The sequence below is a fragment of the Notolabrus celidotus genome, chromosome 3 (assembly GCF_009762535.1).
Source record: "Notolabrus celidotus isolate fNotCel1 chromosome 3, fNotCel1.pri, whole genome shotgun sequence".
Classification (NCBI taxonomy): Eukaryota; Metazoa; Chordata; class Actinopteri; order Labriformes; family Labridae; genus Notolabrus; species Notolabrus celidotus.
Genome location: NC_048274.1, coordinates 14,222,738 through 14,244,760, shown reverse-complemented (window position 1 = coordinate 14,244,760; position 22,023 = coordinate 14,222,738). Strand labels below are relative to the sequence as shown.

Sequence of the window (22,023 nt, the reverse complement as noted above, 5' to 3'; positions counted from 1 at the left end):
AACTTTAAATTGATGGACCAAGCTTTAACTAACAAACAACCAATCAATCAAAAGAGAGAGAGAGAGACTTTCGCTAGGCGGCAGTGTGAATTTGTATTGGGCGCTGTTAGTACCAAAATAAAAGTTTCATAAAGCGATACAGATATCCCAATCACAGTCTGTCAGTATGACTCCAGTGGGTTATAGCCAGACTGCCTGTTGTAAAAATGGTGGATAGGCAGTTTTGGAGGCTATAAAGAGATTTCACAACGCTCAGAGACAGAACTGACCCAGTCTATGGTACGGACAAGCTAAGTTGCTATTGCTAAGTCTGTATCACTTTATGAAGCCTTTATTTTGGTATTTCCGCTGGGCGGCAGTGTGAATCTGAATATCAGCTAAATATTTCGGATCGCAGAGCAACATTTAACATTTAGATTTAACATTTAAAATGTATATCTATATTTAGCATTCAAATTTATGTTTAAAATGTATATTTATATTTAACATTCATATTTATATTTAACATTTAGATTTACATTTAACATTTAACATTTAGATTTATATTTAAAATGTATATTTATATTTAACATTCATATTTATATTTAACATTTAGATTTACATTTAACATTTGGATTTATATTTAACATTTATATTTACATTTAACATTTAGATTTACATTTAACATTTAGATTACATTTAGCAATTGGATTTAACAATTATTTTAACTTAATATATTTTTCACAACAAAATTAAATGTGAAGAAGATCACAAATATTCCTCTCAATGTGATTAAAAAGTGGCTTTTAAAAATCGACTCTACATTTTTATGACGTTTTGGAGCTTAGTGTGGAGAAATGTTGCTGTTATTTTCGTTTGCACAACTTTAAAAACGGCGCTCCATACGTATATGACAGAGATGAAGTGTTTCTGATCTGTACCAGAAACAGATGTGAAGCAGTTGCATCTCACATGACAAAAGTTTTGGTTGAGTCTTTTGAAGATTTCACGGCTCAGATTTCATCAAAATGTTTGAAGGGGAGTGCCAAACTGATAACCTGCTCCTGAATATCTGATCCAGATGTGCTGGATAAAGCTGCATCAGCCACATGCTGACATAAGCAGACAGAAGATGAAAAAAAAGTCACAGCTTCCAAAGAGGAACAGTCAGAACTGCTTGAATCTTAAATTCACCTGACAGATTTCCTTTGTAAATGTGAAAGTGAGTAAATATAGGCGGATGCTGACCGTGCTGCCTGGCCAGCAGTTCGCAGCAGCCTTTGTTTGCTCAGACCTGCTCCATCATAAAACCACTTCCATGCTTTTGTTTGCTGATGTAGTCGATCACAAAATCCACCTCAGTGCCTTTATGTGGGAAACTGAACTAGCAACTACTGGCTGTCCAAACAACAGGCGAAAGTGCTGAAGCAGGGCTCATTCATCATGAGGTAAGCACTATAGTAACCACTGTGCTGCTCAGGTGACTGAGCTGGAGGATAAAGGCCCAATCATGACACCGTATTTTTCTCTCTGCAGCTTTGCAGCACAAAAACATCTCTGACAAATCCAAACAGGCTGTGAAAGCACCTAAAAGTCCCACCAAATCCAGGGAGAAAGAGGGAGAGAGGTTCTGGACCAAAGATCATGCAGGTGTTCTTCCTGTGTTTTTCTTTTTAAACCAGGAAGTTCTTTAAAAATAGACGCTATAATGACTGCTTTGTTCCCATCTCACATCCTGAACTGAGGCCAGATCCAGCTGTTAAAGGTCCTTTTTCATATTTTGGTAGTAATGCACTTTCCTCCTGATTTTTATTTCACTCTAGATTAACAATATTATGAAAAACACCAAAGAGCTGTCACTTTCAGCCACTCAGCTGTTCAAAATAATGCGGGGGAACCAGTTCTGTTCTCATGTTCCCTCCCAACTAGCTCAGCTTTTGTTAGTACACCTCACAGGTCACATTGTGCAGATTACTATCAACATCCTTTGTCTCACTCTCTCTCCAATCCTGGACATTTAGAGTCTTGACTCACTCACAGAAGAGGACAAAGGTATATAAAAAAAAATGACTTATGTCACTGATGTCATGTCAAAAAGAGAATTTGATAGCTATCGCCTCTGCCTGCAGTTCATATTTGTTGTCACAAGCCATGAGTTTCATGATGCGTGAAGAAGGAAAGGAATGATTGTTGATTAAAGTTAGGTAAGTCGTACCTGATGATGACACATTGATTCTCGCTGTCAATCATCATGTTTCTGTACATGTTGTCTGCCAGTGCGTAGATGTGAGGAGGGTTCTCGTACTGAGCCTGAGGGTGAAGAAATAAGTCAGTTAAAATAAGTTTCATGATAGGCTTTTTCAAACTTTGAAGAACTTTTAAACCAGGAAACAGACCAAAGGATAATTCTGGCTTTCTAAGGCCAAAACTAACAAAAAATGTTACTTTCCATCCAGGTATTGTCTGTATAGCAAGAGCCTAAAACAGCTTATTTCTCAGAAACATAAGCACCACAGCTAACCCCCAAAAATATATTTAGCACATTATTTAGATGAACAGTGTTTTACATCATCACAAAAAGCAGCATATACAATTTACTTTGACAATATCCCATATATTATTTATGTGAATCTGCATTTGTGCACAACATGTATGTGATCCCTTTTCTGAAAACAGTCCCCACACAATGCACAATTTAAATATACATCTGCCACTTTGTAAAAAAATGCATTGTAAAGATATTTCAGGAAATCACAAAGGCTTTCAAAGAGAGAGACGTGGGGAAATTGGATTTGTTGACAATTGAATAAATATAGAACAAGAAACATGTTAACCAATGATCAGCCATGATCATTGATGGACATATGTGATATGCATGAAAAGACAAATAGGTGGTGCATATTAGCTATAACCCTCACAGTCTGTGTCTATCTGCTCTCCCTCATGTTGTAACATATCCCTCCTGAATCCAAAAGTAAAAGCATCACTCAGTTTGGACTACATTAAGGGTCGCTGATCTTTTCAGAGAAATATGACACATCTGTTACCCACCAACTGAGTAGCCAAGTTGGCGCTCTCATGTCTCTTTAAAACTTTCCTGAACTTAGCTGAACTTTCTCCTGTATTTTCAGCTGATAGTGCTATGCAAATCTGAACCCAGTGCACTTCTCTACAACTACAATCTTTCTTGCGGTTAAGTTTGGCATGTGCAGTGCTGAGTGTTTTCACAGTCTGTGAGGATTTTAAAAGTTATTCAGTGTATTCTCCGTCTTAAGGAGAGACAAGCCCCACTCTCTGCAGGCTGGCCAAGAAAGGAGGCAAACTTCGACAGGCTGTTCTATGAAGGTACTGCCAAGCCTTCTTAATGGTCAAGTCGAGATTTTGACGGAAACATCTTTGTCAGCCCCCCTGGAAAATTAGCACTGCAACAAACCCAGGTCATTTTGAATCTTTTACCCGTCTGACTGTTGCCATCAGAAACCCTGAGGCACATCAATACTTTTAAAATATGAGGTGAGTTTTCTGGTTTTAAGTCTCTCAGACAAAAAAAAAAGGCATTTCCAAACAGGAGTGTACTTACAGCGCCCTGATACATCTCAACTTCTTTTTCCCCAAAGTATGGCATCTGTTTGAAGGGGTTGACGGAGATGAGCACAGGTCCAATATATGTCTGATGAGGATACATGTTAAGGATCTAACAGGGGAGGAAAACAAATAAGCAAAAAACAAAATGCAGCATATTTGAATCATGTTGTATTTGAAATGCAGGAATCTTCCAAAGCTCAAACATCTGTAACACTTCTTTAGGGGGATCATAAAGCTGTGTAGGAAGGAAATCACTTTATCAAAGGCTGCCATGATGCCAAGGGTGCAACAATCAAGCAGTGGAGTATTTGGTGATTGAGCCTGAGGCTAAATGAGTATCCAGTGCTTACAAACGACTGAGAATAGGCCGACCATGTAACACTGTGAGGTTTTATGCTCTGAAGCCAAAACGCTGCTCAAGGCAAATAAAGCTGCTATTGTGGGTGGCCTACAGTGACCCAAAGCCTTGGCAAGGAAACCTAACAGTTACGGCTATTTATTGACCCAAATCAGAGGCCTGACGCAGAGGTTTCAAACCCCAAACTGCTTGCATTTACCCCACTTCATAATCCCTGAGACTGCTCGAGTGTGGATGAAGTTTATGTAATAAGCTGCTTTGTGAACGCTTTGGGTCACTTTTCAAAGGGGTCATTCATTCATTCATCAAGTAATTTTACGTCATGAAGGGCTTATGTGTGAGTGTGTGACCACAGCTGCACTCGAGAAAACCTGAACCTTAAATGGAAATCGAATGTCTCCCTGCCAATAAGAATGTGGCTCTCTGAAATTAACAGCTGCGTATCCCTGGAAAATAAGTGACTGGCTGAGGAATAAGAATAAAACATGAGAAAGATGTGGCAACTCTTTCTGGATTGTGTGGCACTAGAATCACTTTTCCAGTGTTAATTCTGATTGTATTGAGATTTTATTATTATTATTATTAAGTTATATTTTGGGGCATTTTTGTCTTAATTAGATAGGACAGCTGGAGAGAGACAGGAAATGTGGGGAGCAGAGAGAGGGGGAGGACACACAGCAAACGTAGGTTGTCGGGGCCACAATGTTGATTTTCATGTCTTATTTGTTAATCATGATTATTTCCTTTTTATGGTTGACTTCATTTCCGGTTTTGGGTTCATGGGTGTGGTTTACCTCTTATCTACCTGTTCAGTTGTGTGGCGGGAGGCATACAAAGAGGGTGAGTGGGGTTGAATACTTTTTGTTGACCGCCACCGTCAACGTCATTATCATCGTTTATTTAGATCTTTTTTGGTATTGAATTATTTTGAGTGTATTTTAATAAATAGAAAACTTTCCTTTGACTTTGATTTTGATTTATGGCAAGACGCGTCACAAACACGAACCCACTTAGTGTCTGCGGCACCTTTCAATCTTAGCCGCTTCATAGGAAGAGGTCGTGAGTCGAACCTGTGACCCCTGCGACGAGGACTAAAGCCTCTGTATATGGGGTGTGCGCTTAGAGCGCTAGGCCAACGGTGCCCCGTCTTGTAGATTTGTTTGTCTAATTTCTATTTCATTTGGATCTTTTTCAACATATGTTGTCTAGTTAAAGTCATATTATCATTTATTTTACTTTATTTGTATTCCCTTTTCCTTTTAATACAAATAGAGTCAATGTTGGTCAATATGGTCAAACTTTAAAATGCTAAAATAAAACATAGAGAAAGAAAACCCTAACCTGAAATGAAAATGAAAAGATCTCCCAGAACAACATTTTTCAATCCTTGTCATGGCTCCTAAAAAAAGAATGCAGCAATGCTCTGAATTAAAAAGTTTCTCACACCACTTGGTTTGCACCTTACATGGATAAAACTGAAGTAAATCAGACTTTGTTAAAGAGAAGAGGTTTGAGGTCTGGGTTGATGTACGCACAGAGGGGCCCTTCCCCCCCTGCACACGGCAGAGTCTCACTGTGGAGGCGCTACGTCCCAACACTGAGCTATTACTCACTGCTACTGTGACGCTATGAATGACCATTCAGCTATTCTGGGAAAACGCAGGCATGAGACTGGACTCAGATATTTCTCGCCGGGTTGTGAACTTCTGTAGCAAACAAAGGATACAAAGATGTAGTCATCCATGTATCTCTTCTTGAGGTTGTCCACGATGGCGTCCTCGTTGATCTTGCTGAGCAGGACCATGTCGTCCACTCCACTGTGTTTGACATTGTGGCTCTGCCAGTGGTACCGGTAGTGCCCCCTGCTCCCCTGCAAAAACAAAAACACACAATGTACAACTGTTATTGATGAGTTCAAACAGTAAGACAACTGACTAGTCTGATGTGGAAAGCTCAATTGCTGTTGTCCAGGTTGTAGTTTGTATAAATTAAGGTTATCTGACAAATAATTTTCATTTCAGGGTTTCTTAATTCATCAGCAACTAGAAAGGAATCAAACAGTGACAAAGAGGAGGAGATTAATACTATATTTCAAGTTAAAACCATAGACTGTATAAAATATGGATGTGGTATCCGTGACGTCACCCATCTGTTTCTGAAGCGCTGTTTTGAGGCCAATCGGCGGCAGCAGCCATATTGCTGCTGTCGAGCGACTGTGACTTAAAGAGGCAGGCTTTGAGCCTCCTCGCCAACAGCTACAGTGTTCCCGCCTGTCAATCAAGTCAGCTGTGCCTCTCATTGGAAGACTCGTAATCTCAATATCTTTGAAACTGCTGCGTTAGAAAAAATTCACCCCCTGTACAGTGTGAGCCGATCAAGAGATGAGCTATCCAGACTACACTTGTCTTTTGTACCAGGCTGTAAACATGTTTATTTCTGCTGTAAAGATCGGCTTTTTTGAATTGGTGTGTATGTGGTGTCGGGTACTTCCGGAGCCAGCCTCAAGCGGATCCTCGATGAATTACAGTTTTTAGCACATCCGCATTGGACTCATATTTTTAGACCGGAGGTTGCCGCTTGGTTAAAACCTTGAGTTTGATAATCTACTAGCTGTGGTCAGATACAGATAACGTTAGCATCCATTCACAGACTTGTTAGTTTTACTCTTAGCTAATAAGAGAAGCTACAATTAGTGGCAAATAATGTCACACACACTTAAGGAAAGAAATTCCTTGAAAAAAATCTTTCCTTCATTTTTTTTCCCAGATTGTTAGAATATTATTCCAAGCTAACATAAGCTAACAATGAGCTAGGAGTTGTTTGAATGCTAATGCTAATGGTTAAGGCGTATGTTTTTTTCAGATGAAATAGATTTTCCTTCACATTTTCACTGTTTATTGTCTGTGCCGTTGCTCATTAACCGAGAAGCAGTTAAAAGTTAACACTTAGAGCTTAAATAGAACATAAACTGGAAGCCAGCAGAAGTACAATATAACAGCATTTTGAATTTCCAACCTCAGAAGAAACATCGCCTCAGAAAAAAATGGCCGTCATGTGAATGTGCTGAATGAGACAAATTGAACTCATAGAAAGTCCACAGTAACTTCATGTTGGTACAAACGCTTTGCTCCATGGAAGAATTGTAGTTTAAAAGCCCACCAAGAGGCTGTGGTTACATCAGACTGCTGAAATAATCAGACAACTTGAAAGCCAAGAATAATTTGGTTATTTACACAGCAACGTAAAGTCAAATTGTGCACATTTTGTGAACACAGCAGCATATTGAGCCATGTTTACTTTATAACAGTGCAAGGTCAGATTCCCAGAAGTGCTTTGTGTTATTTTTCTAAGTGTCAGAAATGCTTTGACCCAGCTTTTTTTGTCCACATCCTAACAGTCTGGTTTCTGCACACATCCCTGTTATTTTGTTTTATCTGAGTGAGTCTCTGGAGAACTGAGGTCATTCATCATGCGCTATGAGTCAGTGTTGTCTGGCTACTGTGGATGAGGGTCACAATGTGCTGTGAGGAGTGAGTCTTTTTCTCCTGGACTGAGATCCACTTAAAGCCACAGAGACCATCCAACACATAAGTCAACACACAATTTAACCCCTGACTTCCTGCCTGTTCAGTCAGCAAGCGTGGAGAGAGGGGGGAGCAGAAGGGCAATCTGAACAATGCCATTACAAAAAAGGACACTAATACTTCAACAGCACGATGCTCTGCTATCTTCAGTAAAGTCTTATTAAATTATATTTTAAAAACATCATCTAAATGTCTACACAAACTGATGATTGGTTGGTTAACCACTTCAGAGTCAAACACCACAACAACTATGAGATGTATATGTGAAATTTTGCATTGACACTCACAATGCTAAGAGGATGAACTGAACAGACTTTTCCTCTCGTGCCTCCGAGAGGTTCATATCAAGGGCTTTTGGTAAAATGATTGCATGTATTTCCATGACATGTGGAGCAGATGTTTATGGTGCCCTGAGGTCAGATTCTACTGACTTTGGTGAAACCCTGACTCTCCAGGAAAATATTAGAGAGCTAAATTCTTTGGTCTGCAACCAGATACTGAAAAAAAATAGGGTTATTCCCTCTAGCTGCGTCTGCACTTTTTCTAGGTGTTTATCTATGTTCTTAAGTATACTAAATTCGCTAACACTGCAGTTTAAATAAAGTTTGAATAGTAAATATGTGACACAGCCTCTCTGGAGATTTCAGTGTCTCACACAAAGAAAGAACCCTGTCTGCAAAGTTTAAGAGAAGTGAGAAGTACAACATCCACATGGCATTGCCTGTAGGTGGTTGAAGTCAACATAGTAACTCAGGAGAATAAACTGAATGACTGGCCAAGATAATGAATACATTTGAATGGTTTCTTAATGTTCCATATCAGGAAGATAAAACATCAAACCCCAAAAGCTCTCCTTACTGGAGTGCTAATAAATACATGTTAGGATCCTGACATGCTTAATTTTTAAGGGAACATGATTAAGATTATACCCTAATACATTCCTTTTCCACCTTGTATGGATTTAGTGAATCTGTATTACAAAGTGAAAACTTAATGTAATTTCTAATATCATGAATGTATGAATAAATTATGAATCATATCACTCCAGGTCCATTTAAAGCTGCTGTGAGGAACTTTTGTTTTGTATCGATTCTGGCGCCCCCCTTGTGGACAAAGTGATACCTCTTATCTCTTGTCCTATACATGCAAAAGGAGTGTTTTCAACAAAAGCCTTATCCTGTTGTGTTCAACTGTCAACTTTATCAGGCAATGTGATTATTTTCCATGAAAACAGTCAAATAAAGGCTGTTTCTGAAGCAAGATGTCCATCATCTGGTCTGACATCTACCCTCCCAGGGCAGTTTCAGGCATTAAAATTACAACAGAGAAGGTGCCAGTGTTGCTGCTGATGGATTTGTTTGCTATTGAAGGTCATAAAGAGGCATCAGTATCATTTTCAGTCTGTTTCTCAGCCAGTTCAAAACTCCTCACAGGGCCTTTAAGCTACTAACCATGCAGATGGAGTTTGCCAAGTTTCAAAGAAATTTTGATTCTCCCATTAATTTTTTCCACACTTTTCAAATTATTTTAAGGGCCCCTCATGTGTGTTTAAAACCTGAGGTCAAGGGTCAAACACTAAAACACAAGTTGGGTAAACATTCCCACAGTAGCATCCAAAAAGAAGATGCTTCTTAGTGTTAATTCGCAGCAGCAGCAGCTAAGTGGACCCTATGGTGATATTGTTTTATAAACTGCTGTTACTTGGGTCAAGGATTTACTTTGTTTCCAGGAAGTACCATGAAACCTCTGAATATGGGAACTGAATATATACTGATAGAGAAAATTTAGACACAGGCTCAGAAAACAGTCAGCCTATAATAAGAGTTAAAAAAACAAAAACATAAAGGATACAGGATAAATGAAACAGTGACTGCAAAGAGGAAAACTGGGATTACAAAAGGCCACACAGTAACACCACTTTACAAAAAAAACAGAAATTTTGCATTCAGTAATAAACTCTGAACTGTTCACCAAAGAGGCCCGGCAAGCTTTTAATATCCTCCAGGGTGACTTTATTCTCTCCAACAGCAAAATTAGTAACACTTTACAGACTAGATCGTAGCATGGGAGAGGGCGAACAATGTTTACAGCTTTCTGCTTAATTCACTGAGTATTTTCCCCCAGGAGGGAAGCAGCCAATTATAGCTTGATTAATCCTCTAGATCACACCCATTAACATTTTTACTGCTTTAGAGGTGCAGCAGAGAGAGAGAGATGCTGACTTTCTTACTTCCTTGGCAACTATGACATGGTGATGTCACTATCAGGGGAAAAACACCTCCTGGCAACGAGAGGGGATTATGAAGCATAGACACAAAGAGAAACCGTTAAAACACACTTTCTGCACCACTTAGGGTTTTTTCTAAAGAGATAAAGTATCACAACAACTGTCTGCTCTTAAGTCAAGTCAAGCCAGTTTTGCTTTTAGAACTCTAAAATTACAAATTTGTTTAAGAGAGCTCTTTATAAATACAAGAACAGACACTCAAGACCATCAGTTTGGACAATTATTAACGGGGTAAAATCAATAATGAAACCTCAAGGGAAGCCTCAGAGAAGACATTCAAGCATTCGAGTGGTGTCACTTTCACAAGAGAGAAGCAGAAGTAATAAAATATTTAGGAAACACAGATTGTTGAATCCAAAGTAAGTAGATAGTACAAAATACTGTGCAAACATTGAGGATAGTAATTGAATTTCATGCAAAATATCAAAGTGTGTGGTTTGACGACTGTATGTGGACACTGGACAACTTCCAGTGGGATTCAAGAGCTAGGTTCCCTTAGTTTCTAGAGTACTTTCATACAAGATAAACTCAGAACTTGCAACTTATGCCCTAACTTAGAGGACTTACAGGATGAAAACAAGGTAAAACTGATCTGCCAGGGGTTTGACATTGCCTCAGTGACGTGAGTTATGTTCCCTACCTCTCATATCAAATCACTCACACCTTATTTTTACTCAGCAAACTACTAGTTATGCCTCTGATGCCTTTGAGAGAGGAGACGGTTTTCCATAAAAGCACAAGTTAGGAGCGAGTGCTGCCCAACCCAAAGTGAAAACAATTGAACATGCTATATTTAACCTCTTTCTGCTATGTCTGGAATGACAATGTGCACATTCAAGAAGGGAGAGGTAATAAGATGAACGCGCAGGAGGTTTAAATGTTCAGAGGATTGGTTCATCTGTTTTGATTCAGGCCCAGTTTAATAAGGCACAAGGACTAAAGAAAATATTACTACTTGCAGCAGTGGGCTTGGGAGTAGCTGTACAGAGAACGAGGGCTGCACTATTACACATAAAGACGTCTGGGATGTGCCTGAAACAACCACACTCCTCCTCCTCCTCCTCTGCTGCTGCTGGCTGCTGAACTGCAGCGGAGCAGCCAGAGGTGGAGGGTCGATATACTCAAGTGATTGTAGTCGGGCGTTTGGGTGGAGGGTCACTTCCCCTACACAGATTACTGCTCTGTCCTGGGCTTTGAAACATTCATGAAACTGCTTCCTTGTGTTACCATCAAACTGATACACTAGTTTTAGTTCTGATAGAAAAGCTAACAACACAGTTATGATTCGCGTTATCACAGATGTTTGCTAACTTAACTGAATGTACTTTTCAGAGTCAGGAAAATAAGACATTTTGCTTTTCTTTAAAGGTCCTTCTACACTCTTAGATTTCTTTGTGATGTGTGTCTCTATAATTAAAGAAGATTAACCCTTAGACTAAGTGGCAGCTTAGTTAACGCCATGACTTTTTGTAAAACATCATTAACAGTGTGATGTTCCTCTTCTCATCCCCCAAGCTGGACTCATTGGCTGAGAGCTGTGATGTAGAACCTCAGGCTTCAAAAACTGAGATTCAAAATCCATAACTTAAACTTACTAAGTTTGAGAAAAAATGTAAAACCTTTTATGGACTACAGTAAAGACAGCTCCATATCCCACTGAGCAGAATGTAACTCTATGAAGATGCCACAATTGTAGCCCATCACTTAAAGTGAAGTTTTGATTTATAAACATTCTGATTATCATTGTTGTTGGGTTTGTTTGTTTGTTTTTGTCTGTTGTTAAATCAGTATTGTTGTATGCCCTGTTGTGATGGCATTATAAATATATTTTGTTGTTTGTTTGGACATTCATACATTTAAAGGATATTTGCTAAAATACCAGATCTAACTACATAGAAATAGTGTTATGGACAGATTTTGCCAGTTTTGATACCGTATTTGATGTTATGCATGTTTTGTGTGTATCTGTTTTTAGTTTCACAGATTGGGTCTGGATCACATTGTAAGAAAGCTGTAAGATAAGGACAAACAAGTAAAAGCCTGAACTTTACTTCTACGTTTGAGTCTTCATTCAATCCTTTTGATGCCCAGGACATCTGTTTCGCTATCTGTCACGTAGTTCAGCTTTACGGACAAAGGGGACAGAATACCTGTATACTTTTTCAGAAGAAAATGAACGAAACTAATATGTTAACAAAACAGTGTTATGTTCCTGAAGTTTGCAGACTTATTTTAGCTAATCAATGGGATTATTTTCAAGGAAATGGAACACCAAACACTACTTATATCATAGATAATACTTTCAAGCACAAAGGTCAAACATTTAATGGTTCCAGTCTCTCAAATATAAAGTTTTTTTTTGTCATTCTAGAGAGTAACTGTAGAGTCTTTTGGGCTGACGTGTTGGTTTCATAACCATTTTTTTTAACATTAATGTTTTCGCTGTAGCTAAAGCCCTATTTGCCAAACACAAGAGATCATGTTTAGTTAGCATAAAAGCTTACCATCATAAGCAGCCTATCAGATAATGAAAGCTCTGATAGGTGCTCACAGAAAAATGGCCTGGCAGATGTCTAAGTGTGTTGCTCATAGGGGTAAAAGTGATAACCAATCATTTTCTGAACTGTAGGTCGTGTAAGATTTGTGGTATTTCGTTTTTTTCAGTGGTTGATTGCTGAACGCCTTATAGTGCACACATATGCACACTCAGACTGAAGTCTACAGAGGCCTTCACAGCACCATCACCATGGAACCGCAGACTTTCCCCTGAGTGCAGCACTGTTCACAAGTCACGACAGATCCAATCATCTGACATAATATCATGTTTTCTGAAGCAGTTTATCAAAACTACAGTACTTCATATTTTGACGGCTGCTTTTAAAATACTGATTAATGGAATAAAGGAAGAAATCAGAGTACAAAGATTAGGCGTGATTAGTTCCCCCTCTGAGAACCAAAGATAATCAACTACGGAACAAGACCTTCTCCCAGAAGTTACCATATAGAGGAATTTCAATAAGTCCTGATCCATAAGACCAGGGTTTCCCTCCATTCAAATACCATGACCATATATGGAGAGTGCTGAGCAGCTCTGGCCCGCTGTACAGGAAATGGCTGGGTTTGATTCAGGATCAGAAGCGGCACTTTTCCCCTCATTTCTCCCTTCTGTGCTGTTCTCCTTCTGCACATCAGGATTTGACACACAGTCCACCATGTGTTAGGGCCGTGTTTCTGCTCTGTACTATGAGGGGGAACTGGATGAAAGCCATGAGAATGAATTCCTCTCTGCTAAAATAAGAGTCGTTTATCACTCTGCACCAAAAGTCTACAGAAATCACACAGCTTTGATACGAGTCAGTGACTGAATGAAAATGAGTAAAGCTGTACGGAAACCACGCTGGTCTCATTAGAAGGTGTTATTTTTACCCTCTGAGGCCAGATCTAACTTAACACAATCCTCCTCCTAGTACTACAAGGCTGACTAGAACTGCAGGCAAGAAAAATTGAGTATTTTAATGAATGGGAATTATACTTCAGCCTAGGATGGACTACTTAAAGGGAGACCCCTGATAAATCCTTGTGTGGATTAGCTGTGCCAGCACATACCGGCTAACTTGACCTAGTTCTTGATATTAATTCTGCTTCAAAGTGCTCCAGAAACATTCTTTAAGTTTCAATAATGTTTTGCTTGCAGATTTCACAAACAACATCCAGCAGTGTAGACTAAAATAAAATATATTCCCTCAATCTACTTTAAAATCAAACAATGCAGCTAATACACTCCTCGAAAGAAGAAGAGGAACTGGTGGCTGTATATTGATAGGCTATTGTTACTATTTTTAAACTTTTGTTGCCTAAAGGACAACATCTCAAATCTTGGACTTCATTACCACTTCCTCCTTTAAGACAAGTTAAAGATCAACTTGTGATCGTAGAAAAGCTAATCAGTAGCCAGCTTGAATAAGTGATGAAAATGTGCTGTTGAAAGAGCTGAACCAAGCCACAAGTAATCTAATTTGGTAAACATGTGTCACAAATTAAAGTACAAATGAGGGAAATTTCCAGTCATGGTTGAAGGGTCCAAGCTGTTCCAAAAGGACTCTCGTCAGATGAAATTCAGATCAGGGGTTTGTTTTGTTTTGTACCAAAAGCTTAAAGGGACTTCATGTATGCACAAGTTAAAAACATCTTTCTGTTTCACGTTTTTTAATGTCTGCGATTTCAACCTTCACATTAGGTTAGTAATGGAGCTTGTGTTATTTAGGATTGGAAGAGGACTGGGAAACAATATTTTTTTACCCTCATTGCCTGAATGTGTTTTTTTAAATCAGTGATTAGGTCTTGTAATGATTGAATCCGCTTTCAGTTTTGACTGGTTTGTGCACCTAAATGTTGAGGAACATACTTGCTTCTTTTTTGTCTAATTTCTCTGTTTCAAAGTCTGGTTCCATACTTGAAGACTAAAATAACGTTGACTGAAAGGTAAGGTTTGTCACAGTTTTCTTGTCTCAGTTTTGCTGCGAATGAATGAGGAGGTCGTTCAAAGAAATTACTACAGCACAATACAAACACAGACAACCCCTGATAAATCACAGTATGTCTTCCAGCATGGGCGTTAACTTTTTGTCAGCATGACAACCAAATTGCTTAACTTTTCCAACTCTGAAAACTTCCTGGAAATGCAAAAATGTTTGAAACTGACTCTTTGATAATCAAATATCCGAGCTTCTTTGAATGCATCAGCGCTGTAACAACACACAGAAGGAGCAGGCACCAAAAGTGAGTTAGAGATTACCTATCTGAAGACAGACTGACCCCTATGCAAGTTCATTGCTTTACCAAGTTAAGTAACTACAATCTTTAAAAAAAAACGTATATACATTAGAAAATGTATGTTTAAGAACTGCACCACGTGTAAATGGAATAAATTGCTGTCTGATTCATACTAAGTCATGGTGCCCAAACTGTAAACATGGATTTAACATAGAGCAGGCATGTCCAAAGTACGGCCCAGGGGCCAATTGCCGCCCAAGGTCCATTTATTTATGGCCCCAAGCTTCCATCTCAAATTGTGTTAGTTATAGCAAAGAAATGAATCACCTTCTGAATCATCTGTACATTTGCAGTTTCTTTAAAGTGCACAAACAAAACTAAAGTCAATCCGGAAACGTCTCAAAAAGCTTCATATGGACTACTTGTATAAAGCCAAAGCTATGGGAATTCTCCAAGACGGCATAAAAAGAAACACAAGAACTCTTAAAGCTGACAGGTTTTCAAATAAATGTTTTTATCATGATGTGAAAATGTCTTGATGAACACTAAAAGTTCAGAAGACACAAAAGAGGTCACAAGACAAGATCAAAAATATGAAATTGTACAGAAAAGGCTAATTTGGTGCATAAAAAAATGTTCAGAACTCAGGAAAATAATTATTTTGTTCTTAAAAGTTTGTCTGCTGGTCAGACAAGTCTTAAAAACAACATGAAAAGAAGTTTGATGAAATCCAGATCTTGACCCTGCCATAGGAAAATAATGATACAATTCCCACATTGCCCGACCCTAATGAAAACATTTTCCCCCAGAAGAAGATAAGTTGCTAATCTTTACATGGTACTTCCTAGTAACTGTTTTATTGAGAAAACATTTAAAATAATTGATATTAATAGAGATTTCATATCTCATTTAGGATTCCTAAGTCTCAGTAGGGAGTCCTGGCCCTGAGGTATTCTGACAACATCACATGTGGCCCTCTTTGAAAAAAGTTTGGACACCCCTGACATAGAGCTTTTAGCCATACTGCTACTGGACACTATTTCAACTTAATAAGGACTAGAACTGCTACAAAGAGTGTTCACTCCTAGACTAAGCCTGAAAAACTTCAGTTTTCTGCCATTAATGTGTGGGTGATTTTTACTGATTTTCCCTGCTACACTTGAAGTATCAGCATCTCTGGTTTGTACTAAAACAGCTTGAGGAGTTATTGCTGTCTAAACAGCATTTCCACCGTCTCTGCAGCTCTGTAATCAGGCCAGATGCTGATAAACTGCTGACTGAGACAGGCAGAAGGACAAGATCAACAACTATGGGAGAAGAGCAGTGTGGTGTGTGTGTGTGTGTGTGTGTGTGTGTGTGTGTGGTGTTGGTCAGAGCAGTGACCCACAGTGCAGAGAGCCTATAACTACAGAGGGATGGGATGCTCATTAAGGTCACATGCCCTCCCCCACACACACCACACACTCCATACACAGGCACACCAGCTTCATCTAACGTGATGTTGAAATCTTAATGGGATAACACTCGATCAAGAGTAAATCCACTCAGCACTACACGAGCCTAAACATTGACAACTCTGCTAAACTGAAAGCGTTTATAATAACCTGGTGATGAAATGGATGGATATAAATTAACAAAGTTTTAAATTTACTTTTAAAGGTCTTAGATTTTCATTTTGTTGTGTTCTCCAAGTGGTAATGGACACCTTTCTATCTGGGGCATTAAATTGTTTTATTTACAGGTCAAAGATTTTTCAGATTATCCAAAGAGTGTGTCACTTCAACCTCAAATAGAAGTCTGTATACAGAGCCTCTATTTTCAAAACAACTTACTTATAACAACAACTTACCATTATTGTTATACTTGGGGGTCTTAGTCTGCATTTTTTGATGACAGACTAATTTTAAAAATCTGAAGAATTCCCCACATAACCATCAGGGAAGTTTCATCGTATCACGTAACAATTGATCAATGTTGATTCAGGAACAACTGCCCAAGGCCATCACGACGATGACATCACTGCCTGGGTGTGGTAAGAGGTTAACATAATCCAGTCGTCTTTTTCTGTGTACATCGCGTTTAATGAGAAGTCAACTTATTTCGATAAAATTTTTTGGGTTCTGAGGTCATGGTGAACATCAACGACTCTTTGGCTTTATCAATACATTCAAAAGTTGAAATACAGCTGTTTTCGTATAAAACATATTTGAAGTAAATTAAAAGATAGCTTAACCTTGTGGTTCAAGAGCCAGCCGACATTTGACGGCCTGAAATGCCACACATTTTACTTCACAGTGACAGCTCAAAGTCAAACTCAATGTCACATTTCATGTAACTCAAGAAACAGTTGTGATAAGTTATGCATATTGACTTTCAAACAAAATGTGTAATGTCTTCAATTTTTCCATAAGCCCTGAATCCCAGCAACCTAGCCCCCAGGTCTCATCTCAGTTACTTAGGAACAAACAGCAGGGCAGCAGACTACCACGCAGTCATCCACATCATCAGACTCTGTCAATAAAAACATGTCAGTCCTGAACTGTGTCTGGTTACAATAACTTCCTATGATCAAAGACATGCTGCCAAAGTACTGGAAATGGTGCCTCCACAAGGAATATGAAAGATATGGAAAATGTGAGTTATGTGAATATGAGGGTTTTGTTCCAGTGGATGATAACCACCTGCATACACAGAAGAAGAAGAAGAAGAAGAGAAAAGAAGAAGAGGAGAGAAGAAGAAGAGAAGAAGAAGAAAGAAAGAAAAGAAGAAGAAAAAAGAAGAAGAAAAGAAGAAGAAAGAAAGAGAAGAAGAAAGGAAGAAGGGAGAAGAAGAGAGGAGAAGAAGAAAGGAGAAGAAGAGAGGAGAAGAAGAAGAGAGAAGAAGAGGGAAGAAGAGGAAGAGAGGAGAAGAAGAAGAGAGAAGAAGAGGGAAGAAGGGAAGAAGAGAAGAAGAGAGAAGAACAGGGAAGAAGAAGAGAGAAGAAGAAGAAGAAGAAGAAGAAGAAAGCTGGCAGCAGGAACTCTACTTTGCCTCATAACTTGAGTGGTGACAGTGGTCACTTGAATGTAATTGGGAAAGCAGCATAAATAATGCACACCAACCTGCCTCTTCTCTGTTTTCGTGTCTAGATTTCTCGCTCTGTTATGGATCTCATGTGCTGGAGGTCAAATTTGGGGGAATAATGAAAATACATTTATTATTGTGCTAGGATTCAGTAACACGAGCACTGCCTGTCAGTGATGATGTTATAATACTGTGGCTGCAGGGCAGGGCTGAGCACTGTCCCTCCCAGAGAGAGAGAGAGGACATAATGATCGAGTGTAAACAGATACCGCCCGACTTTTAACACATCTCAGACTTAACTGCACAAAGTTTCAGCTTCACAGAGGCAGCACTTTACCATGGAAAGTTTGATTTAACATTTGAGATTGAATCAGCAACAAAACTGCTAATAAAAGTTAGTATCAAAGCCTGTGTGGTTCAGGATGGAATTCAGCTGTAATTCCAGACAAGACACATGTCACCAAGCTGCCTCAGTAGTGGTTGAATGTAAACAAACCATCTGCAGTGGAAACTCATTCATTGCCATGCCTTATGCTGCAGGCAAATACATGTAAGACACTAACTTCAATTACTCTTTCAGTCTTTCAGTTTAAAGGGAAGAGAAGAGTGACAGAGTGAATCACGTGTAACAAGGCAGCATCTAATTTGGTAAAATGCCATGAAACCGGGCAGGGCAGTCTCGTTACAGGAAATGATGAATTATTCTAATACATTCCTCACTTCTTTGGAGGTAGAGGAGGACTCATAGACTCGTGAAGTTTTGACAAATAGCTGAAAAATGGGACAGGATCTTGAATTTGGAGAACATCCTTTAGGGCTACGAAGTTCATCATTTTAAAGCTTGCCATGGACACAGAGGTCCTCTAATATCAACATCATGAAGCTACTAAGCAGCTCTATTCATGAAGTCGCAATAGATCAAGCTTCTAGCTGAGTTTTTGCGACCAGAAGGCTTGCTAAATGTAATATCATCATTAAAAACAGAACCAGGAGACGAAGGTCTACAGAGTGTCAGAAAACTATCTCTGAAAAACACCAATTTGTGGGAACTCCTTTGCAGTATGTCAAAACTCTTTGGGTTTTGGAGTACAGTGTTGAAAGGCTCGTAGCGGTCAAAGGTGCTTCATATTACTGTGAGAAAGGCCACTGAGGGTCAGACAGGTCAGCACTGTTTTCACCTGAGAGCAAGGACACATTTTCCCAACCCCTGTGGTTCCTGTAAATGACATTTGTTTCTCCAGTGAGTTCAGGGTTTGTTAACACATGAGACAAATGAATGTCAATGTGCTATCTTGCTGTAATCGAAACTAAACTGTCACAAATCTAAAATACATTTTGTATTGCGTGTTGATTGGGTAAAGGGGTGTGGTGCATTTATATGATGAATGAGAGTTTAATGACATTGACTTAATCAGCCCCACCACTGTGAGCACTATAATAATGAAGCTAAAAGAAATGAGTCAGATGTTAAATTCATGCACTGAAAGCACAGAAATTAACAGACCAGCCAGCACTTGTTGATGATGCAGACTCCAACTGAAGGCAATTTCTAAAAGTACTTAATATAAATAAAAACGACTGAAGATTAAGTTCAAGAATGTCTGCTTCTTTGATAAATGGATGAAAGAAATGTGTAGAAATAAAAGCGGGATTACAATCAGAGAGGCTCATTAATCGTGCTTTATATGAAAGTAGAGGAAAGCAAAGGCAATCAAAGCTGAACAAAAACAGGTGTAAGATATATTACAAATATTCACTGCTAACATGCAGTGGAAGCTACAATATTTCTTATGTGGCATTGGATAAACAGTGAAATTAAATGCTGATAAAATTCATAAATAAGTGTTTGTTTACTGCACTCTTAAAGCTAACAGGAGAAACTGGGTCCTGCATCATTTCAGTGACATATTGTTGAGGTATATGTTTATGTTTTTTTTTACAAGGAAGAGTTCATACAGATATATGTTTTGCCAGTCAAATGATCCAAGAACCAAAAGATGATGATATTTATCTCATATCTTTTAGCTTTATCCATTGTATTTGACACAAGCTGCTGTTGTCAAAAACAGACTGAAGCAGCTAAACCAAGCCCTGAGTCAATATTTGTTTCTGTCTGTTAGTTTTATTCAGTTCACAAAAACAAATCAATATTAAGAACAAAGTGATTTTATACAAGCATTACAGATAAGTGGCAGCCCATTTGCTGAATACTACACAACGTTGATAAAACAACTGATAAACATGCACTTTAAAGACAAGATAATGTTGCTTTGACTATAATAAAATGTAGCTAAGATTATAATTGTGTTAAGTCCTCTCTGTTGACTCCTTTTTATCTTGTGTTTTTTAATGAAAAACACCTTAAGAGGATACTTTTCTGACACTCCATGACTCACTTCTAGCAATGCACTGACTCAACTCTGCCATGGGAAGTGGGCCAACAAAGACATCTAATTCAAACCAGCTAATTTAGACTCTTTCCAGTCAGTTACTTCATGTTTTTATAGAGGAACACAACAGCTGACAGGCCTTTAAAAGGATCTGACACAGTTTTTGTTTCCCATTAATTACTGTCTACAAACCAGCGGTTTTATACTACTTAGTCCAAGCCAAAAATATAAAAAGAACATGATATCTTGAGGATAACACAGCCAACTACTCTGATAAGACCACTGCCAAATGTGGAAATTGTTGCTATATTAAGCACAGGAAACGGCCACAAGAGATAAGCTTTTAGGCTCTTAAAATGTTATAAAATGGGGCACTGGTGTCTTAGCAGTCAAAGCACCCCACATACAGAGGCTACACTCCTCGTTGCAGAGGTCGCCGGTTTCGACTCGGGGCCGCGACCATTTCCTGCATGTCTTCCCCTCTCTCTACTCCCCACATGTCCAGTCTCTAATCAGCTAATCATCAATAAAGGCAAAAAGCCCCAAAATACAACTTAAAAAAAAGAAGTTATAAATATCACATAGTAACATAACCAAGTTTATCATGAGCTCAACTATAAAATCACACTCCTTTCTTTAGGACACTGCAATTCCTAGAGCAGAGCAGTGTCATTTTTGATACGTAAAATCAAACAATAGCTATCCACAGGCCAGACAATGACGTACTACTTCTGACAACCTAAAGACAAATGATGTTTCCAGAGCCGCCATGGACCCAAGGAGTGGCCTCTGGCTGGCACGTGATGAATGGAAGCTATCAGAGCAGATAACCAGAGCACAGCTAAAGAAAAGGACCTGACCTTGTTCCTCTGGAAGCCATGCAGGAAGTCATACATGCAAATAGAAGGCTATAACAGGAACAAACTACACCAACAATCATAAATGGACACTATCCTGTGCAGGATTATGAACACTTATAACAAATGTAATTTATCTTGTGCTTTATTACCTTATTACCTGTATCCAGCATCCTGTTTAGGTTTCAGCTGAAAGAAGACGCTCATCAGCTGGGTAAGACCACTTACTGCACTGCAGCTTTTTTGAATGCTACTTCAGCAGATGCTAGCTTAAGTTATTCCATCAATTCTTTAAAAAGTCCAACTATTCTAATGAGGACTTCACTTCTGCTAGCATGGCAAGCATGTTCAACTGTTCAACAAGGATTAAAAACAAAGCGAGAACAGCTACAGACACAGCTATGTTTTTTCAGACCACTTTGCTAGTTTCTATGGGGCACAGCTGTTTACTGAGCTAATGTAATCATGCTAATAAGCTCACGATAACAGTCCTTACAGGCTGATATTTAAATACACTAATGTTTAACATGCTAGCCATTTAGTTGAGCAAGTTACCACGCTAATGTTTCTGATTTAATCTAATTTCGTTTCGCAAGAACTAAGCGATGAACTCAGGTTTGAGTGAATCAACATTTTGAACCTTTATATGAGCCTTTTTTCAAGTCATCCAGAGAGGACATAACTGTAATCCATTTAAAGGTTGTTGAGATATTTTACTTGTAATCTCGACTGTTATTTAAATGGTGGCACTTTAATGTCTATTGTTGGTGATACTAATTCAAAAACCACCATTGCTACCATCACTTTTCAGCATTTGTGTGATTATATAATTCATACCCCCTGACAACCCCATAAAACATCCTGGCTGTGTATTTACTGGCTGTTAACTGTACATCATTGACCTTTGATCAGCTAGCTTGACCTCTCTGCATCATCTGCAGTTACAATATGATGACCAAAACGACAGAAAAACCACAGGGTAAAAAGACGAGTAAAATAAAAGTGTTCCTGCACGCCTGTTTGTTGGGAATCATTTTGAAAACAAGGCTGTGGCATACATACAGAGACAAACTGCTCTTGGCCACTGGAGGGTTTGCACACAGTGCTCGGGGGACCCAGTAAACAAAATGAGTCACATGGAGAAAAC

At 38.8% G+C, this 22,023-nt stretch overlaps 1 protein-coding gene across 2 annotated transcripts in view; it reads right to left on the bottom strand.

The window, feature by feature from the left end:
* Positions 1–22,023, bottom strand: part of myo1ea (myosin IEa) — a 61,807-nt gene that overhangs the window by 36,812 nt on the left and 2,972 nt on the right. For both annotated transcript variants that reach the window (XM_034680860.1, XM_034680859.1), the window contains exons 2-4: positions 5,649–5,792; positions 3,560–3,649; positions 2,195–2,289 (exon numbers count right to left, since the gene is read on the bottom strand). In XM_034680860.1, the coding sequence (XP_034536751.1) occupies positions 2,195–2,289; positions 3,560–3,649; positions 5,649–5,792 (329 nt within the window). The remainder of the gene's footprint in view (positions 1–2,194; positions 2,290–3,559; positions 3,650–5,648; positions 5,793–22,023) is intronic.